General features: G+C 36.9%; 1 protein-coding gene across 3 annotated transcripts in view; it reads left to right on the forward strand.

The window, feature by feature from the left end:
* Window positions 1-20,791, forward strand: part of VRK2 (VRK serine/threonine kinase 2) — a 115,751-nt gene that overhangs the window by 74,509 nt on the left and 20,451 nt on the right. For all 3 annotated transcript variants that reach the window (XM_044264004.1, XM_044264006.1, XM_044264005.1), the window contains exons 8-10: window positions 6,055-6,187; window positions 14,443-14,563; window positions 16,855-16,913. In XM_044264004.1, the coding sequence (XP_044119939.1) occupies window positions 6,055-6,187; window positions 14,443-14,563; window positions 16,855-16,913 (313 nt within the window). The remainder of the gene's footprint in view (window positions 1-6,054; window positions 6,188-14,442; window positions 14,564-16,854; window positions 16,914-20,791) is intronic.

Consider the following 20,791-nt stretch of genomic DNA (forward strand, 5'->3'; position numbering starts at 1 on the left):
AATCATTTCCTAAATTCAGGAAAGTCATTTAAAAAGAAAGTCACTAAAAATGCGTCAGGGAGGGGCACCTGGTTGGCTCAGTTGGTTAAGCATCTGCCTTTGGCTAAGGTCATGATCTCAAGGTCGTGGGACTAAGTTTTGCATTGGGCTCCCTGCTCAGTGGGGAGTCTGCTTCTCTCTTCCTCATGCCCTGTTCATGCCCTCTCCCTTTCTCAAACAAATAATATCTTTTAAAAAACCTAAAATGCATTAGGGAGCTAGATACTTACATTTTTCTATGTCTGGTATGATTACAATGCAAATAATCACTTCCTACTTGATCTTGGTTCTCTTCAGTTCCCCCTATAAGCTTGTCTTAAACTAGGGATAGTATATATATGTTTACACTTCAAGTGGAAAATATTAACTAGTTATTTTTTATTTCACAGGAAAAAGAAAGATAATATTTAAAAAGTTAACTAGAAAGCAAGTTTTATTTTAGATTAGAGGTTGGCAAACTTTTTCTGTAAAGAGCCAGATAGTAAATATTTTAGGCTTTTATGAGCTCTGTGGGCCACATATGGGTCTCTGCTGCATATTCTTTTTTTTTCTTTCTTTTCTTTTTTTTTTTTTTATAATCCTATAAAAATGTAAAAATCATTCTTAGCTCAAGGACACATAAAAATAGGACCTAGACTGCAAACCTTATTGTGGATGAAGTTTTGCTTAAACTTATTTTTGACTTCAACAAAATTTCAGAAATAGACAGAACCCCAAATTCTATACAATATTAAAAAACATGGACCTTGATGTTATATTGGCATGGGACTGAATCCTGCTTTCATCCTTTATTAGCGATGACTTAGGCACTTAATTACTGGGGTGTTTGGCTTCCTCATATGTAAATGAGACCAATACTACCTGGCTGGGAGGTTGCCTGGAATTAATGGCATAACTTGTGAAAGGTACTTTGCCCAGTGATTATCACATAAGTAGAACCTCAACAAATTTTCTTCCTTTCCTTCCCTCCTTACCTTGTTTGACAATATTTCCCAGCCTTTTTTTTCTTTCTTTGAACTGTTCTGAAAGCATTCTAGACTGTGTTTCTCTACTACTGCATCTTCCTAGAAATTCTCACTTTGACCTAATTTGTATCAAATTAATTTCTCAACATTTTGATTACTTGGGACAAATTATTGACTTTCCATATACCAAAATCTCTGCTTACCAAATGCAGTCACTCTTTTATTTCTTCATTAGTGCATCAAGATCTATAATACTGATTAGAGAATTTATCCAGTTCTCATAGAATATAAATATTTTAAGCCATATGCTGCACTAGTAGATTAAAAACAAACTAAAAAAAACAGGGGAGGTTATATTGGGTGTGGTGGGATAGATATTTGTTTGTTCTACCACTGTTTGATAGCATTCCATGATTATTTAAATTCTGCATGCAGCTCTATTAAGACCAATAATTATGCACCTGATATTGGAGCACCAAATATATAAAGCATATGTTAACAGATTGTAGACTCCACCTACAGACAACACTACAATAATATGGGGCTCCAGTACCCCATTTTCAACAAAGGCTAGATCATCCAGATGAAAATCAATGAGGAAACATTGGGCTTAAACTACATGTTAGACCAGATGGGACTAACAGACATATACAAGTCATCCCATCCAACCGCAACAGAATACACATTCTTCTCAAGCACACATGGAACATTCTCTAGAATAGATCATATGTTAGGCCACAGAACAAGTATAGTAGTGAACAAATATAGTACTGGAAGTCCTACCCAGAGCAATTAGGCAAGAAAAATAAAGTCATCCACATAGGAAAGGAAGCAGTAAAATTTTCTCTGTGGATGACATGCTATTATATAGAGAAAACCCTAGACTCCACCAAAAAACTATTAGAACTAATAAATGAATTCAGTAAAGTTGCAGGATACAAAATCAGTATACAATGATCAGTTGCATTTCTGTACACTAACAATGAGCTATTGGAAAGAGAAATTAAAATAACCCCATTTATAATAATGTCAAAAAGAATAAAATACTTGGGAATAAATTTAACCAAGAACATGAAAGAACTATGTGCTGAAAACTACAAAACACTAATGAAAAAAAAAAAAAAACTGAAGAAGACAGAGATAAATAGAAATTCCATGCTGATGGATCGGAAGAATTAAAATTGTAAAAAGGTCCATGCTATTCAGAGCAATCAATAGACTCAATTTAGTCCTTAACACATTTCCAGTGGCCTTTTTCGCAGGAATAGAAAAACAATTCTTTTTTTTTTTTTTTAATTTTTTTTTTTTCTATTTTATTTATTTGAGAGAGAGAGACAGTGAGAGAGAGCATGAGCGAGGAGAAGGTCAGAGAGCGAAGCAGACTCCCCATGGAGCTGGGAGCCTGATGTGGGACTCCATCCCGGAACTCCAGGATCACGCCCTGAGCCGGAGGCAGTCGTCCAACCAACTGCGCCACCCAGGCGTCCCCTAGAAAAACAATTCTAAAAATTGTTCGGAATCACAAAAGATCCTGAATTGCCATAGTCATCCTGAGAAGGAAGAACAGTGTTGGAGGCCTTACACCTCCTGATCTCAAACTGGGTTACAAAGTTCCAGTAATCAGAACAGTATGGTATTAGCATAAGAAGAGACACATAGATCAGTGCAACAGGATGGAGACTCCGGAAATAAACTCTTGCATATATGGTCAATTAATCTTTGATAAGAAGCCGAGAAAATATATATATATATATGTAGGGAAAAGATGATCTCTTAAATGGTGTTGGGAAAATGGGACAGCTAATGGAAAAGAATGAAAGTGGGCCCCTATCTTATACCATACACAAAAATTAACTCCAAGTGGATTAAAGACTTGAATGTAAGATTTGAAACCATAAAACTTCTGGGAGAAAACAGGGAGAAGATCTTTGACATTGGTCTTCCATTGATCTTTGGATTTGATACCAAAAGTAAGGGCAACTAAAGCAAAAATCAACAAGTGGGACTACATCAAATTAAAAACCTGTATAGTGAAGGAAATCATCAACAAAATAGGCAATTATGGAATGGGAGAAAACTTTCATAAATCACATATCCAGTGAGGGTGTATCCAAAATATGCAAAGAACTCCTGCAATAACAAAAATGAACCAAAACAACCCAGTTAAAAAATGGGCAAAGGACCTGTATAGACATCTTTTCCAAAGAAGACATCCAAATGGCCAACAGGTATATAAAAAGGTATTCAGCATCCCAAAATCATCAGAGAAATGCAAATCAAAACCACAATGTGGTATCAACTCACACCAGTGAGGCTATTATCAAAAAGAGGAGGTAACAAGTATCGGGGAGTATGTGGAGCAAAGGGAACCCTGGTGCACCGTTGGCGAGAATGCAAACTGGTATAGCCACTGTGGAAGACAGTATGGAGGTTGCTCAAGAAATTAAAAACAAAACTACCATATGATCCAAGAATCCACTTCTGGGTGCATATCCAAAGGAAATGAAATCATTATTTCAAAGAGGCGTCTTTATCATGTGTCCAGTGCAGCACTATTCAAATGAATTACTATATTCTGAGTCAAGTGGTTGGCATATGTTTTCTTTATTATACTATTAGCTTCTTGTCTTTAGCTTAACTGAACTTTAGGTAATTTAATTTGGATTATAGGACCCTGTCCTTTTTTTAAGAGCATTTACCTTAGAAAACATGAAACTGTAAGCTTTTTCTCTGTGCCTTTGAGATGTAAATCTTTTCCCAGCCTCTTGTCCATTTTGTAACCAGGAATGTCTTTTTCACGGACCTGGGAGCCATCCCTTTAAAATGTAGTGATTAAGAAAGATTGTGCCCTTATCCCCTTGACTCTTGAGAGAGGGTGGGAACCTACACACCAATTAACAACATGGACGGCCCTAGTCACGCCGACCAGCCTTCCTTTAACCTCCTGCAGTTAGTTCACTAGCTCACCCCCTGCACTTTAAAACTTACCCAATTTTTGTTTTAGCAGAATTGAGTTCAAACTCCCCACCCAGTTGCAGCAGACTCTCTCTCTTAGTCAGTAGCTTTGAATAAAGTCTTCCTTGTCTGTGTAGCTTGTCTAGTGCAGTTTCCCTTTGACAGTGATTGAGAGTGAAGACTCTGGTGTCAGACTCTGGCTCCACCTTATTACACAAATCAAATAATCTCATTAGGCTTCAGTTTGTCCTGGAGTAAAATGGAGGTGATGGTACCTACTACAAAATTTTTGGGAGGGTCAGTGAATATTAACCTCTTAGCATGCTACCTGAAGCATATTAGGTACTCCGTAAGTTTTAGGTCCGACGTGTGTGTGTGTGTGTGTGTGTGTGTGACTAATGACTACCTGAAAAACTTCTTGATAGGTCTTTTTTTTTTCTTTAATTAATTTTTTTTTAAATTTCAATTCAATTTAGTGAACATACAGAGTATTATTTGTTTTGGGGGTAGAATTTAGTGATTCATCGGTTGCATACAACACCCAGTGCTCATTACATTAAGTGCCCCCCTTAATGTAATTAAGGTAACCCAGTTACCCCATCCCCCAGCCACCTCCCCTCCAGCAACCCTCAGTTTGTTCCCTAGAGTTAAGAGTCTCTTATGGTTTGCCTATAGTAAATAGTAGTAAATTACTCTAGTGTATTTAAAATGTTTCCATTTGCTGAATTACCAGTATATATGTTTGCAGGGTATCTACTTTGCAAAGTGAAGTCTGTTTGGTTCTTGAACTAAATAGAGTGCATGATGAATAGTGAGAGCAAGCAACCAGTTACACATCTGATCCTGGAGTCTAGTTATTTAGGGCAGAGGGATCGGTTACTTCTGAGGCCATGTTGAGAAATAGTGTCTGTGGGCGAGGGAGAGAAAACTGAAATACCATGTTTCCAGACACTCCAGCTAGCTATATTCTCCATCAAATGAAGAAAACTCTCTGCTGTTTATATTTTGAAGGTCAAATTGTCTCCTCCTTCGGCTATCATAAAACCAAAACTTAGACTAAAACTCAACACTAAATTTTCTTTTAATAGGTATTATATTTTAAAGCACAAGTTGTATTGCAATACTCTGTTGTCTTGAAGCTGTATCAGGAAATGTTGCCTCAGTCCCCCTGTTTTAAAGAAATACATGTGAAACAACACATTTAAGAATTTTAAACTGCTTTGTTTTGGGAAGGAGCCTGGTAACGTAGTTGGGAACTACTCTATTCTGGCTACACATGAGGATGAATGTCTAGTCCTGTCAGTTCCCTATTCAGGGCATGCTGTATCTTAAAACTACTTCTCCCCCTTCTTTCTCTCTCCAAAAGTAATCTGAGAAAAATTCACTTGAATTGCCATCTGACTTTTAACAATCTATATTCTGTTTGGAGACCCGGCTTGCAATTCTGACTGACTTACAAAGATAACAGTGATGATATGGATTGGTCTGAAAGGCCAAAAGTACTGCATTGATGTTCTATCTTAAATACGGGCAACATGGTGGTCGTTTTTGTTGTTGTTGTTGTTGTTGTTGTTGTTGTTTTTAAAGAGTCATTACCTCTTATAGTCTGTTCACTGTTTTTATACTTCTTGTTAATGGAGTTTCCTATAACATTAGGTTTATATTTTTAGATTGTTTGCTCTCCTCTCCCCTCCCTGCTTAAAACATGTTTATGCTTAAGGGAGGGGTTATAAGCAAAGGCAGGTCTTGTAAGCTGTATGAATATGGATTTAAAAGAAAAAAAAAACAAAACAAAACCTATTGTAGTTTATGATGTCTAGATGCCCACCTAGAGGGAAGAGAATTTAGAGTAAAATAAAAAGGACTAAAATCTAAGTCAACTCAGAAACAAGATATGCCCATGATGAAGTAAGGATTTAAGCTGGAAAGTTGTTATGGCCCCCAGTTGTATATATTTTATCCTGAGGCACCATTTGGTTTAATAAAATGTAGATCTGAGGCTGTTCTGAACCTATCAGTTTCTTAAGACTTAATTATAAAGGTTATATTTTCAGAGGACAAAAGCATTACTCATTTCTCTGTTCATGTCTTCCAGGTTTATCTTGCAGATTATGGACTTTGCTACAGATATTGTCCCAATGGGAACCACAAACAGTATCAGGAAAATCCTAGAAAAGGCCATAACGGGACACTAGAGTTTACCAGCGTGGATGCCCACAAGGGAGTAGGTAGGTTTCTTCTTTTTCTTAATTTTATTTCGGAAAAATGATTAAAGAGTAATAAGGCCCATGAAATGACCTTTGCATAGTCAGTTTGAAGAGTAAGAACATTGCCAAGATTTTTATTGAAAGTAGTGAATTCCTGTATGTCAATGAATATTTCTTCTACCAGAGGGAAGAGACAGAGATTGTGAAAAGTGAGAAGGGTGTCAAGTAAGCAAAACGTGATGCTGATTTGGGGCAGTTTGTATAGGTTAAACTTGGAGGTCAGCAAGTGAATTTGTATGCTGTCACTAGTATTACAGATTTGGTAAAGGTGCACATGGGAAGAATTATTCCTGTTTTTCACCTGGTCCTTATCAGGGTTTTAGAAGATACCATTTCTCAACAATAAGGAAATCTCTTCTGAAACTATAAAGTGTTAACTTGTGGAAATCTCTCCTAGTCGCTTTTCATATATCTTACTTATTTAAACTCACTTTGATGGTATTGGAAACACATTTGCAGGTAAATTACATACATAGTCCTTTTATTGGATATTGATTGTACTGCCTTGCATTCCAAGGCAGACTTAATTCAACAATTCCCTAATTAGTTAAAGTCATAACCTATGTCTTGTATTCATTTACCATTAATTAAACCTTAGCTGTTTATTACACTGCAGTCCAAATCCAATAGTCGACCCAGAAAGCCATGGAAAAGGAAGTAGGAGGTCAATATTGAAAATATATGGTGCAGAGTCCCACTGATGGTTGCTTTGTTCACAATCAATATGGTCAATGCAACTGTACTTTCTTAGTTGCTCTGTCAGCAAGACAAAAAGTCAATTCTAATGTTATGCTAGTAAAAAAAAATGGTGATTATTGAAAAAGTTTGCCTTTCAAAATTATATTCTTTGTAAACTCTATTTATATAAGTATTTTCAAATATGCTAAACCATAAAAATAATTTAAAAACAGCTTCGAAAGGACCCCGTGTCACTAAAAGGTAATTACACATTTGCACTTGTTAATGGCTGTTGAACTGTTACCCTAAACTGATACTTTCTGATGAATTTTAGTTGGTGCAAACAACTGTATATTATTGCCTTTTCTATTAAAAGGACCATCGGCCATATAATGTGGGGGGTCTTGATCATTTTCCAGAGCAGTTAAAACCCACACTAGTGTAAGGTAAGCCAGTGAAAAAGTGAAACAGGTGTGTCAGTTGCATACTTTCCTTCCAGGAAGAATCATAGGTTAAATTTTCTGAAGTGGAAATTACTCTTTATATTCCTGATCAGAGTAACGGGAACCACTACATTATTTTTTTCCAAGAATAAGAGAGTTAGAAAAGTAATGATCACAAGAAATTTAGTAATATTGTATAATTTTTCACCATTTACATTGTTAATGAGTCAGTGAGCATTTAAAGATATAAATGGGACATAGCTTTAATTAAGAAATGTAAGAGTCGAATGCTTACTGATAGATTTTTTTCAGTTTAAAGTTCTTTCACTCCAAGTGAAAGTCAGATTTATTAGTATGGAAGAATTTGCAAAAACCCAGAAATACTTTTTTCATAGCAGTATAACTGGAAATTCATCATACAGATTCTTAAGCATTGGCCCAGGCATGTTAAATGATATTCACTTATGGTTGGGCCCCTTATTACTATAACTGATAGCTCTCATACTGAAGCTCTCTGATATTAACTATTATATTAAAAGTGCTAAGAAACAATTGTGATTGCAGAATGGGAAGTAGAATTGTTACATGTTAGTTGAATCAGTGTTTGGACTATGGTAATTCTAAACGTCCTCTACAGTCATTCCATCGTTCGGGGCAGTGTTTTCATTGTGCTGTCTTCATGAACGATTTAAACCGTTTTTTATTCTGGAGTCCATTTTAAGTTTTTTTCCTCCCTAAATAATAACACATGTTGATGAGTTGGGTAGATTTCACCATGCTAGGTCTCTGAGGAGAAGACTGAACTGAGAATGAAGGTAGAAAGATGGTATTACTTCCCTGGGAGGACTGTTCAGGGAAGTGCCTATATTACATATTTTTGGTATCTGCTAGAAAGTTGTATGCTGGAGTGAATAATTCATTTTTATCGAGGTTTCACAGGATTCTTATAAAAAGTAGATTCCCGGGCACCTAGGTGGCTCAGTGGGTTAAAGCCTCTGCCTTCAGCTCGGTCATGATTCCAGGGTCCTGGGATGGAGCCCCGCATCGGGCTCTCTGCTCAGCAGGGAGCCTGCTTCCCTTCCTCTCTCTCTCTCTGCCTGCCTCTCTGCCTACTTGTCATCTTTGTCTGTCAAATAAATAAATAAAATCTTTAAAAAAAAAAAAAAGTAGATTCCCTTACTTACTTCATTTAAAATAGAATTTACACTAAACTTCTAGGTATATTTCTATCTACTTAGACCTATATGTAGATGTAGATGTCTACATAGATATACATATATATACAGTTAACTTTGAAGAAAACAAGGGTTAGGGGTGCTGACTTCCCATACAGTTAAAAATCCATGTATAACTTTTGACTCTCCCAAAACTTAACCACTGATAGCCTACTGATAACCAGAAGCCTTACCAGATAACAGCCAATTAACACATTTTTTAAAAAAGATTTTATTTACTCATTTGACAGAGCACAAGCCGGGGAGCTGCAGGCAGAGGGGGAGAGAGAAGCGGGCTGCCCGCTGATGCTTAACCAACTGAGCCACCCAGGCACCCAGCACATATTTTTTTCCGTTATATGTATAACATACTGTATTCTTACAATAAAGTAAGCTAGAGAAAGAAAATGTTACTAAGAAAATCACAAGGAAGAGAAAATACATTTACAGTGCTGTAAAAAAAATCTGCATATAAGTGGACCCAGGCAATTCACATTCATGTTTTTAAGGGTCCACTATATACGCATACATACATACATGTATGTGCATAAACACATGTACATATATAAACACATATAAATATGTATCTTTGCTGAAGTTTTGATATGCAGATTCAGTCTGATATATAAAGTGAAGGGTTTGAGATCCTCAAATGTTTGAATGCCATTCATTCCTAACGGTTTGCATTTAACTTTCCAAAATAAAACATTTTACTTTAGGAATTTATTAGAAATGAAATAATCATTTAGTCATATCTAGACACCAGAATAAACAGGGCCATAAATCCTGTAGTTAAATGTAGAAGGTCAGATTCATAAATATTCACGTGTTTACTTTCAGCACAGTCACTATGTAGTTTAATCTCAGAAAAATCTTTTCTATAGCAGTCCAGCTGGGAGATCAAATAAATAGTGAGAAAGATAATGCGAAGGAAAACATGAAGAGCAAAACAAGTTATCTCTAGGAAATAGAACCTCCAGTTGTCAACACAGTTGCTGTATGTCAGGTCAGGCCCAGGGAAATATTTGAGACTCAGTGGAAGACTTGACTAAGGAATTAGCCACTTAACAGAGACCATTCACCGATCACATCTCTCCTACTTGCTGTAGTGCGTACTCAGAAACCAGAGCCCACTCTCGTTCTTCTGTGGGTTAGTTGGGTTTTTCTAATGAAGGAGTTGTAGAAGGTACCAATCACCAGTTTCCCTTAGCATTTTCTAGTTCAACTTTATGTAAAAGGAAGGCAGCTTGTATCATTACAAACCAAAATGTATGAACAGAGATAGATAGAGACGGCCAGATCGGGGAAGGACTGTCCCCGGGACTGTATGCCTTTTCAAAATTGCAGTTATTCTTCCAGACTCAATTCTCTTGTATGACCTAGAGGTATTTTCTGAGTGGCTGAAATGCTTCATTTAGTGTAAAATTAGAGTAATATACTTTCGGTTTATCTATCTCTTCTATTATTAATTTTTTCTTCATAAAAACTAACATGTATAAACATTGACATATTTTGGGCTTGTTGCCTGATAATTAAAGAGAATTATATCTGTGTCAAATGTACTATTTTAAAATTTGTTACATTCTTAGTAATGTTAAAAAGCAATATTTGGATCAATGTGTGGTATGGATTTTTGTAGATTTTTCTACTCACTGAGGCATGCAGTCAATACCTAATTTCTCTAGAGATATACTGCATTTAACATATTGAGCTTTTTTAAATACTTCAGACCTCTGCATTGAGTGTATAATACCTGTTTTAATTTGACATCATTGATGACCATAAAATATGATACCTAAATTGCATTTTAAATGTCCATTTGTTTGTGTAATATATTCAGTATCAAGGAAACAGATATATACTTGTTTTTTTTTTTTTTTTTGCCAGTTGCTACGGTAGATGAAATCCAAGGCTTGTGTTATTTTTTGCACAGTTCCCTTTCACTCTAATCTAGCACTCCAGCTTATAAAATATATGTGAAATAAACTGAGAGTGTATTTTCATGTTACCAAACTTGAGGAAATGATGTAGTTTACACAATATTTATCTCCTCAAACAATAATTCAAAAAAGGGTACCCATTTTTCAATTATGATATTAAGGTAAACGATCAAGCTTAGATCCTGTTAATAGTCAGAAAGCAAACCATTGATTTCTATTTTTAGGTAAATTTACTGCTAAAAATAGTCCTTGGTTCATTATAAGTAAAAAGTAGTGAAGACACTATTCATTCTACATGGCATAACCCAATTTTGACATTCAGCCATGACTTTTAAAGCCTTAATAGGGGTCTTGAACTATTTGGTTGAGATAATAATGCACATTGGCCAAATGTAAGATACCTTTGTGGAATTCAAGAAACAAAATAAACAAGCTAAGGGAAAAAACAAAAAACAAAAAACCAGAAAGAGAGGCAAACCAGGAAACAGACTCAACTCTAGAGAACAAACTGATGGTTACCAGAGGGGAGATGGTGGAGGGAGGGGAGGGCAGGAATGGGTACATAAAAGTAAAAGTAAACAAAACAAGACAAAACAAAACACCTTTGCTCTGTTGAATAACTATACCTAAGCCTCACACCATAGTGTTTCATTAAAAAAGAGAACAACTAAGTTTTAAAATTTTAAAGGTACTAAAAGAATAAGAGAGACCTGAGTTTAATGTTTTATTTGAAATGTGATGTATTGCATTCTGTTTTCCTAATATCCTTTTTGAAAGTGCAATAAATCGTGGCCACTGTGAAATTTTTCAGCTCTTTATACATCTTAAGTCACAAAATATAGTAACATAAGTTATTAGTTGGGAATGGAAGAGTAAACTAAATTGTTCTGCACATAGTCACCATTCACTTCTTCAGGTGAGCATCTTAGTCAGATGTTTTCTCCTTTCTTAGGTCATTTCAGGGCGTATAAACTAGTATTTCGAGCATTCCTGTCCTGTCTTCTTGAGGCAGAAGTTTTCAAGTTCACTGTATTGTTTCCTACCAAATCCCATTTTCCTTCATCCTTTATATTACTCTCTATAAAAATAAAACTAAACAGAAAACACTTTAGGCAAATAATTGGATCCATTTGGGGATTAACCCTTATGCTTTCTTCTCCCCCCCATGTCTTTGCATTCCATTTGGTGACCTGGTCCCAGATATATTTACTCCAGTTTGTCTTTAGAATAAAGACCCATTCTCTCAGTTAGCTTTTTTTTTTAGGAAATCTATGTGAAAATATACTACATTACTACATTACTATATACATTACTATACTACATTACTATATACTATATTAATGATTACATTAATTATCAAATTGAACTGAAGAACTTTGTATATTATAATAAATTACACAGAGACCAAATTCTACAGAAACAAAATAGCTAATAATATATTTCAACTTCCAAACTAAAAGGATTTTTATAGCTCTATATTAATCATTCTCTTCAAATATAATCCTTATTTTTTTATTTTTACCATTTTATTTAATTTTTTTTTAAATGCACAGGAAATAATAGACTAGTATAATACATATCCAAATACCCAATTCCTGGCTTTATAATTATTATCCTTTTGTCATATCATCTGTGTCTTGAGGATGTAGTTTAAAGTCAATTAAAGGTATATGATCAATTCATTGTGTTAATTACACATAAACGTAGATGCTAATATTGCCATCTAGAATATTTATTTTTAATTAGTTTAACAGGTATTAAGATGACTTCTCTGTACAGTAGATAGAAAGAAGACTAAATCATTGGTAGAGTCTTGGATTTGAACATCATTAAAACACACAGAACTTTGCAATTTGTTTCTCTGGGAGGGAATTTCAGGGACAGGTCTCTCTTTAATGGTGGGAAAGAGTGACTGTAGGATTTTTTTTTTCTAGCATTACATGTATTTTAATGGAAATAGTAGTAAGACATTTACCTAACCATAGTTATCAATATATATGGGCAATAAAAAAAAATAAAGGTTGAAAAATGTGATAATATATATTAATTAGATAAGACCAAACTATAATAGTGAAGTAAAGTTAATTCTCAAGGGGCTATTTCAGATGAAGACCAGTTTATGAAAGATTGGCTTCAGAAGTCTAAATGACTTGTCATTACTTACAGCTTCATATCCATTCATCCCTCCGTTGGAGGAGGGGGGAAGTGACTGGAAAGGTTTATTCCATTTTAATTCTGATTCTTTTTCCTCAAAGAATCTCTTGTGTGTAGCCTATGTCATCCAGACAGGTGCCAGAATATGTTTTTTGGTTTTTTTTTTTTTTTTTTGAAAATTAGAGGATGTGAATTTTTTTTAAGTGGTGGCAATCAGGAATTGCCATAATCGAAAAGGAACTTGTGCACACATCTGTGCAAATGGAGCCGTTCCATTATTAGGGGGAGATTTATTACTGAAGAAATCAGACCAAACAGCATGGTAGAGATTGTGTTTTTATTTTAATAGGAGAGCCAAGTCTTGCATTAGGACATTGTCGAAGCTTGTGAGGAAAGCAGACGGTGCCCGTGGGACTATAGCATTCTGCTAGATTGAAGGGCCTTTAATAATCCAACACTCTAATAGCAGTTAGGATAGACTCTGTGGAACGGCTAATCTTGTCTTCTGCTTTTATAATAACTCATGTGTGGTAACCAAAAGTAGTTACGATGTGCTCACATCTTCGTAGGTGACTTTTTAAATTAAAAACTAAGTTTACGGAGAGACTTTTCAGAGTTTATTTAATGAAAGATAATAAAATAGGATACCTATTTACAGCGGGTTTAATAGCCACACATTGCACTTAGATGATTTTATATCCCCCCACAGATGGACGAACATTCAAGTAAGGGCAGAAATGTAAATACCGGCCTATTGTTTTAGAACAATTTGGAATGGTTATTAAAAAATGAGTTCATTTGGTGGGATCTCATTAATGCTTTAATTGTTATTCCAATAATAGTTGTTCTATTTTGACTTTTACATTAGATTCCACTGTCTATCTTTTCAAATAAGACACCTTGAAAAAACACAAGAATCATGATAAAATTAGTCTATAGCACTTAATAGTCTGATATAAATGGCATCTATAGTGACCTGAAAATGTTCTGTATTTTTTGATGAAAAGCCATCCTATTTTGAATTCTGAAGCCTCTGTGTGGCTTCCAGATCTATGTCCAGCTACCCCTGCACACCATCATCTCACGATTACATTTTTCTGTTCAAGCTATTTGACCAGAATTTCAGCTTAGCACTATTTATATCTAAAAATATTGGTTAAAATTTTAAGAACGCTGTGCCCAAAAAACAGGAGGCATTTTTTTATCCCGTACTTCCCATTTAATTGCAGAATCTTGAGGCAGACCTGTGTTTCCATCCTGCACACTAGATGGCAGTTTTGTCATATTCTTCCAGCTTTCAGTGCTCCTTGCGGGAGTGGAGCAGGAAAGGCCATCAATGTTTAGTCTGCACTCCGAGGGTCTCCGCGTGACCAGTGCAGACCCCATGGACTTCCTGGAACATATGTTAGCAATTTAGCCGCAGACATTTATTTCTTTGTTTTACTGCTTGGCTCTTTGAGAAAGTGTCGGTGCCAGGTTATGGGTTGTCTGGATCATGTCAGAGGCCATGGAGATCAAGTTCGTGTGACAGGCCAGACGAAGGAAGGATGAAGTTGGAGGAGGCGAGGAAACTGACCCTTACTTTCAACAGCCACAAGTCACTGCCTGTCTGTGGACTGCGGCCAAAAGCCCAGGCGTCTAAGTTTTCATCCAGCTGAACAAACAAAACACGTTTGCCCATTTGGCTTTTTCATATTTCATCAGCGGTAGTTCATTCGGTGATTTCTCTACGTCTCAAAACTTGCTTGTCCCTCCTGTTTCTCTCTCCATGCTTCCTCCCCCTGCAGCCCTGTCCAGAAGGAGTGACCTCGAGACCCTCGGCTACTGCCTGCTGCGCTGGTCCTGTGGGGGGCTGCCCTGGGAGCGGAGCCTGCGGGACCCTGCGGCCGTGCAAACTGCTAAAACAAAGTACGCATTTGCAGGTATTCCAGCCCGGAGGGTAGGCCCTCAGAAGGGACACATTCAAGGGCATTACTAGCCATTCACCCAGTATGTTAATCAAAGCAAATTTCTGAAATCTGAAAAACATTTTTTGAAAGACCAAACACCTGACCAACTTCACATCAGTTAAGGTAGCACCTGTGGGGTCACCCGCACGTGCGCTGTGACGTGGAATGACAAGTGAAGTGTTTGTTCTTTTACGCGGTGTTTTCCAGAGCTAAATTCTGGGTGGTGGTGTTTTCAAGGAAGAGTCTTTTCAAATCAGCATTGTACAAGTATGCGGAGGTAGTCTGCGTTGGGTGTGATTGGTATTAACTCTGGGAAGCGACAGTGAGGCGGGACAGAGAGGGCTTGGATTTTTTAAGTGAGAGCAACTTCCCTTTTAATTCTGTGTCTTGGAGGGAGTGTGTTTTGTTTCTTCCTTAAGAAACAAAACTTTTACAGGAGGTGTTCCTATTAGAGATAATATTGCAGCCACATAATCGCTTTTAATATTCCACATTCAATTTTTATCACCTAGAATGTGTTAGCATGAGAACTAGGTCAGACTGAGAACAGATTATATTACTATTTTGCTAATTTCTCACTGATAAGGCCTACAGGAAAGCAATCACATGCAGCCCAGAATAGCCAGTTTTCATTATATACTAAGACATGCTCAACAGTAGTTGTCCGCGGATACAATACTGCAATTGGAAAAGGCAGCTGTGTTTGAAGTAAGGTGAGTCACAAGAGAAATTTACAAAAGGGGGAGCTGATCCATAGAAAGCAGTCTTCAAATTCACTGTGCTCTCAGTTCTTAACACAGAGGGCCTAGCCTGCAGATGCGGAGTCGTATAGTTTACATTTGTAAACACCGACATAGTATATGAGGTATTTCTCCGCTTGGAATCTTGATCATCCCAGCCTCTTGCCCCAAACGAACACATTTATATAAGTCAATATTAGAACCATCTAATCAGTTATTTACTGCAGTGATTAATGTGCTCGTATTAACCAACATTTTTCAATATATGGGTCAAGTCAAAGCACAGTAATGGGCATATATAAACAATCTCAGTATCCAGTTTTTCACCTCAGTTCACCTGATTTGAATAATGTGCTATATTTAAAGACTTGCATTTTAACTCTGATGATTTTATGTATTTTTCTTTTAATAAGACAACTGTGATTTGTTTTAGTCTTTTATCCATATTCACATATAGATGCATTCTGTGCTGATAGCTAAAGAATATGCCTACATGTGTATATTCAAATATGATAATAGGGTATCATGCAAAAAAATAAAATATAATGCTAATAAACATAACTTTCATTTATATTTTGGGCACCCTTACATTAATATCTTCATTTTGATTTGATTAATATAAATCTGTTAAGCAATAAAGCTAATATGTAGTGAAGTTTATAATTAAGGTAAACTATAGACATTTTTAAACTTCGGCTAGTAAGTAATGTATAATCGTAAGTCATTCAACTTCTAAGAAGGTGCACTCTGAATTTCCTCGTAAGGGCCTGCTTGCATATATGGCCGTGATACCGTATCTCCCTCATGCCCTTTATTTTCCTGACGTGGGGTGACACCAGATCAGTGCATTTCTAGTTGCAATTCTGCCTGTGCCCGAGTTTGTCAGTCAGACAGTCCTGTCAATAATTTTAGTTGCATGTTTATATACTAGTGGCTGAGGCAAATTAATAGAACTGTGCTTGTTTCATCTAAAGCACTAGAAAGGATTAGAATAATGACTTTTCTTGTTTGTTTTGTGGTTTGAATATTACTTGTTAACCCATTGAATCATAGAATAGCGTAAAACACTGCCCAATGGAGAACAGTAAACATAAATAATTAAATAATTTGCCCCTCGCCAAGGGTCAGTACCTGAGGAAGAATCTCCTGAAAATCCTGATACAATTTTCCTATGTTTTTTATCCTGTTTTTAAGAAAAACAAAATCACGATAGATTTCCCTGCTTCTACATTTCTGCATGTCCAGACTTTGAATGAAAGCATTTATACTATAAATCTACATTCAGTTTCTAGCTAATTGATATAAAACTGGCCAATGAGAATTGAAGGATCTCCCCCACCTCCACTTACCCTCTTTCCCATTCCAGGTGGGTGAAAAAAAAAATATATATTGAAAGGCATGACAAGACAGGTGACCCACCGACACAGAGCTTGAGTTTTGTTTCCTAATCAAGACAGTGAATCACAGGATCGTAAACAAATTCATTGAATCTTACTCTATTTTGTTTTAGTCTGTTGGATGAGCTTCCTGAGTCAGTGCTTAAATGGGCTCCTTCCGGAAGCAGCTGCCGTAAGTCAAATTCTACCACCTTCTCCCATATGATTTAGTGGTCACCACATTTCTACATTTGTCAGTCTTGTTTTACAGTTTTTGCTTAATCCACCCACTCCCATTCCCACGGGGGTGGGAGGAAACTCTGTACACTGGGTTACAGATAAATTGCCCGAGAAGAGAATGTTTAGATCCTCTCTTGACATTAGAACACACGAAGGCTACAAGAAAATATTTAGGCAGCCTTCTAGGCTTTGCTGACTGCATTGGGCATGGGGCCGGGGCTGGGGGAGAGGCAGGGAGAGAGGAATCCTACACAGGCTTTTTGGGTTTTTGTTTTTCCATTTTATTTCTTTTCAGTGATCCAAAATTCATTGTTTATGCACCACACCCAGTGCTCCATGCAATAGGTGCCCTCCTTAATACCCACCAGCAGGCTCACCCAAACCCCACCCCCGCCCCTCCAAAACCCACAGTTTGTTTCTCAGAGTCCACAGTCTCTCATGGTTTGTCTCCCCCTCTGATTTCCCCCAATTCACTTCTCGGTTTAATGGTCAACTGTATCTAGTGCCTATAGAGATGACATTCTGGTTTTGTCCCTTTGTATATTGTTGAAAGAAGATAAAGTTGATCTAAGGAAGGACTACTTTCGGTCAGTAATTTAAAAAAACGAAATCATTGAACACTTGAATGCTGTTTAAACCTGGGTTGTACTCTGAACAGCCAGCAAAACAGATTTTGAATTGGCAAAGTCATATAACCTTGGGATTTGAAGGTATGTTTCATTAAATGGTTTTCTCTTTCAAGTTAGTATGGATCGTTTTGGAATTCTTTAATTGACAGTATTATCAGTAAAAATAGTAAGTCAGTTCACAGGTGCCTGTCGTTTGCATATGCAGCATGGCACATTGTTCACCAATTTAATAAATGAGTTCGATTGTCTTATAGAAAAGAGGCAGCTTCTGCTGTCGGGCTCACTTTTTCTCGGAGACAGATAAGCAGAATGAATCTCGTTTTCTCTATATTGGGCAATCTCAAAGTTAGCTTTTAGCTGACTTATGAAAGTGAATGTGTACACTGACCCTCTAGATAAGGTCAAATAGCATCAGTTTCCATCTGAGAGTTTAAATGTAGAGTTAAATCGTCTTGAACTTATATTTATAGCCTTTCTTTGACAAGAAACCAAAATGTTCATTTCCATGGGAAACGAAAGAGGAACAAAGCAGTTCTGCTTTTCCTCCTCCAAGTCCTGAGCTTGTCCCCGTGTGAGCCTCCAGCTTCCCAGCTCCTGTAGTCCCTCTTCTGACAGAGGAGGGGCTCTCCTTGGCTGGCGCAGGGTGGGGGGGGGTGGAGGGGGTGGATGTTGGGAATGAGAAAGCTTTTCATTTCTGTAACTGCACTGAGTAACTTGGTCCAAATGTCAGTATTCCTTTTTGGCTAATATGCCTATCAGCATTTGGACTAAGTTATACAGCTTATGTTTTACTCAATAGGACAGCGAAAAGGAGAAATGAGAGATGTCAAAGAAAGTTTTCTCTGTGTATCTCCCTTACCTTTTCTGCCCCTCCTGCACAAAAGGAAACTGTTCAGCTCAGTAATAGAAAGGAAAGCCCTGATGCCCTGGGTTGCACAAGATAAATGCTTGTGGGCCTGTGTATATTCTGGGACCCTTCTATTACTGGAGATAAGAAGATCCGAGCAACAATGAGAGATGACAGGAAGGCCAGGTTCTCCATTTTCAGTACCAACCATTTATTTGGGTCCATCCTATTATTTTATAAAATGCAGATTTCTATTTCTAAAGTTTCTAAAGCATGGAACATTGAAACTTTAGTATTATCTGAAGATCTCTTGGTTGTACTTAGGAGTGGGTACTGCAAGCATGATAATTCAATGTGTAAAACGGTTTAGTACTAAGGCTGTTGATGAAATAAAACCACCAAAAAGTTTCCAATATGCATGTCCAGCTCGTGTTATAGTAATAGTTGCATAGGTTTCTGTCTCCTGAGGTGACAGTAATGATACTTAATATTTCATTAGGTTAAAAGCAGATGATTCGAGAATATCATAATTTCATACTACTCAAAGCGTTTTGTTTTATAGCTCCAGAAATAAGCCAGTAAATTAAAAAGTACACTTAATAAATCCAGATCTTGAAAGGCTAACATTTAAAGCAATAATACATCACAGTAGTCCAAGCTTTGGATTGATAATAATGAATTTATTAGAAGGGGCTTTTCTTTTTTTTTTTTTAAAGATTTTATTTATTTATTTGAGAGAGAGAGAGAGAACATGAAAGGGGAGAAGGTCAGAGGGAGCTCCCAATGGAGCAGGAAGCCTGATGCGGGACTTGATCCCTGGGATCACAACCCGAGCTGAAGGCAGTCACTTAACCAACTGAGCCACCCAGGTGCCCAAGAAGGGGCTTGTCTTTTTCTCCCTTTCCTACCTCACCCATATCTCATTTTTCCAAGCCCCGGACCCAAGAAGACTTGGCAGCACAGCTGCCTTCCGCTGGGAGAGCTCCAGGAATCTTGCATGGTCTTCTAACCATGACCTGCAAAAATTCTCCCACAATATTCAGCTCTCTTCTCCACTGGGGATATTTTGGTTAAAAGAACTGTGATAACATGTACCAAACTTGGTTTACCAATCTCAAAAGGGCCAAAGAGCAACAGAATATTTACATGAAAATGGTAGTAAATGTAATGTAATCTTTTTTATCCCATCAGGAATCAGAAGACTGCAATGGGCTTCTGGAAACAGGAGTTAACAAATGTGATAAAGCCATACCATTTACTAGTTAACAGAGATGTGGTTGATTGAATGTTACCTAACAGAATGTGATACACCTTACAACATTAGAGAAAGAAGAAAGTTAGGAAGGAAGGAAGAAAGTTAGGTTGCATAATTGCTGCTGTATCCAGAAGAAAAGGAAAAACAAACAAACAAACAAAAACCAAAAAACTAAAAACAAAAACCCTGGAGCCAAGAGTTCTCATTTTAGCCACAGTAGCCTTATGGTCCTAGAACATGGCTGTGGGTAATGGGGTATGAAATGGTCACTTTAACTTTGTTAAGAGGAAGGGATGGTGACTGTTCTTTTGGAATTTTTCCCCTGTAGGGGGTGAAAGTCATTGTCTGCAGTTCCCTTTTTAATGGAGATGGGCCTGGAGGGGAAGGGAAGGATTAGGAAGTCACTCCTGCCAACCCACAAAGCTTCCCAGATTTTCCCAGCCACGGCGATATATCAATTTAGTGAGAAAGTAAGAGGTACTTATGTCTGTGTGAGTGATAAGTTTTTGAACGGGAAAGCTTATAAAAACTAGTTTGTGGAGTATCTAAACATCTCTGCAAGAAAGGAAAACATGCTAGATTTTAAGAAGTATCCGGTATTGTCATATACTTTCATCTTGAATTTAGATTGAATCTCCACCTGAAAAATGCAAAACTACATTTAAGGCAGCAATGTTTATAAATTTGGGTCACTAGGTCTAATTGTGTTTAAGAGTTCATTCATATTTTGCGGGGGGGGGGATTGCTATGTAGTTCTAAGGAAGAGATTACATTAGAAAGAAAAAAGTAGCAATATCTCATCCTTCTGCTCTGTCGTTAGGAAGATGACACAAGTGAAGGCACCCCTCTGGCTAAGGATGGAGGGCTCAAGGGAGGTCTGGTGAACTCTAAAATTAGTCATGGCTAAAAACCTAGAATTCAAGGCCATTTCTAAATGTACTAGTATCATCTCAAAATCAAAGCCTGAATTAAAAGTTACAGTGATATTTTTTTCTATCAAAGTAAGGAGGTTTATAATAAGTGACACTTGTTTGTAACTGAATTTTTAAAACTTTAACATAAAAGAAGTGTGAGGCATGCCTGGTCTATCATATTACTCC

This window comes from Neovison vison, chromosome 8 (genome assembly GCF_020171115.1).
Source record: "Neovison vison isolate M4711 chromosome 8, ASM_NN_V1, whole genome shotgun sequence".
NCBI lineage: Eukaryota > Metazoa > Chordata > Mammalia > Carnivora > Mustelidae > Neogale > Neogale vison.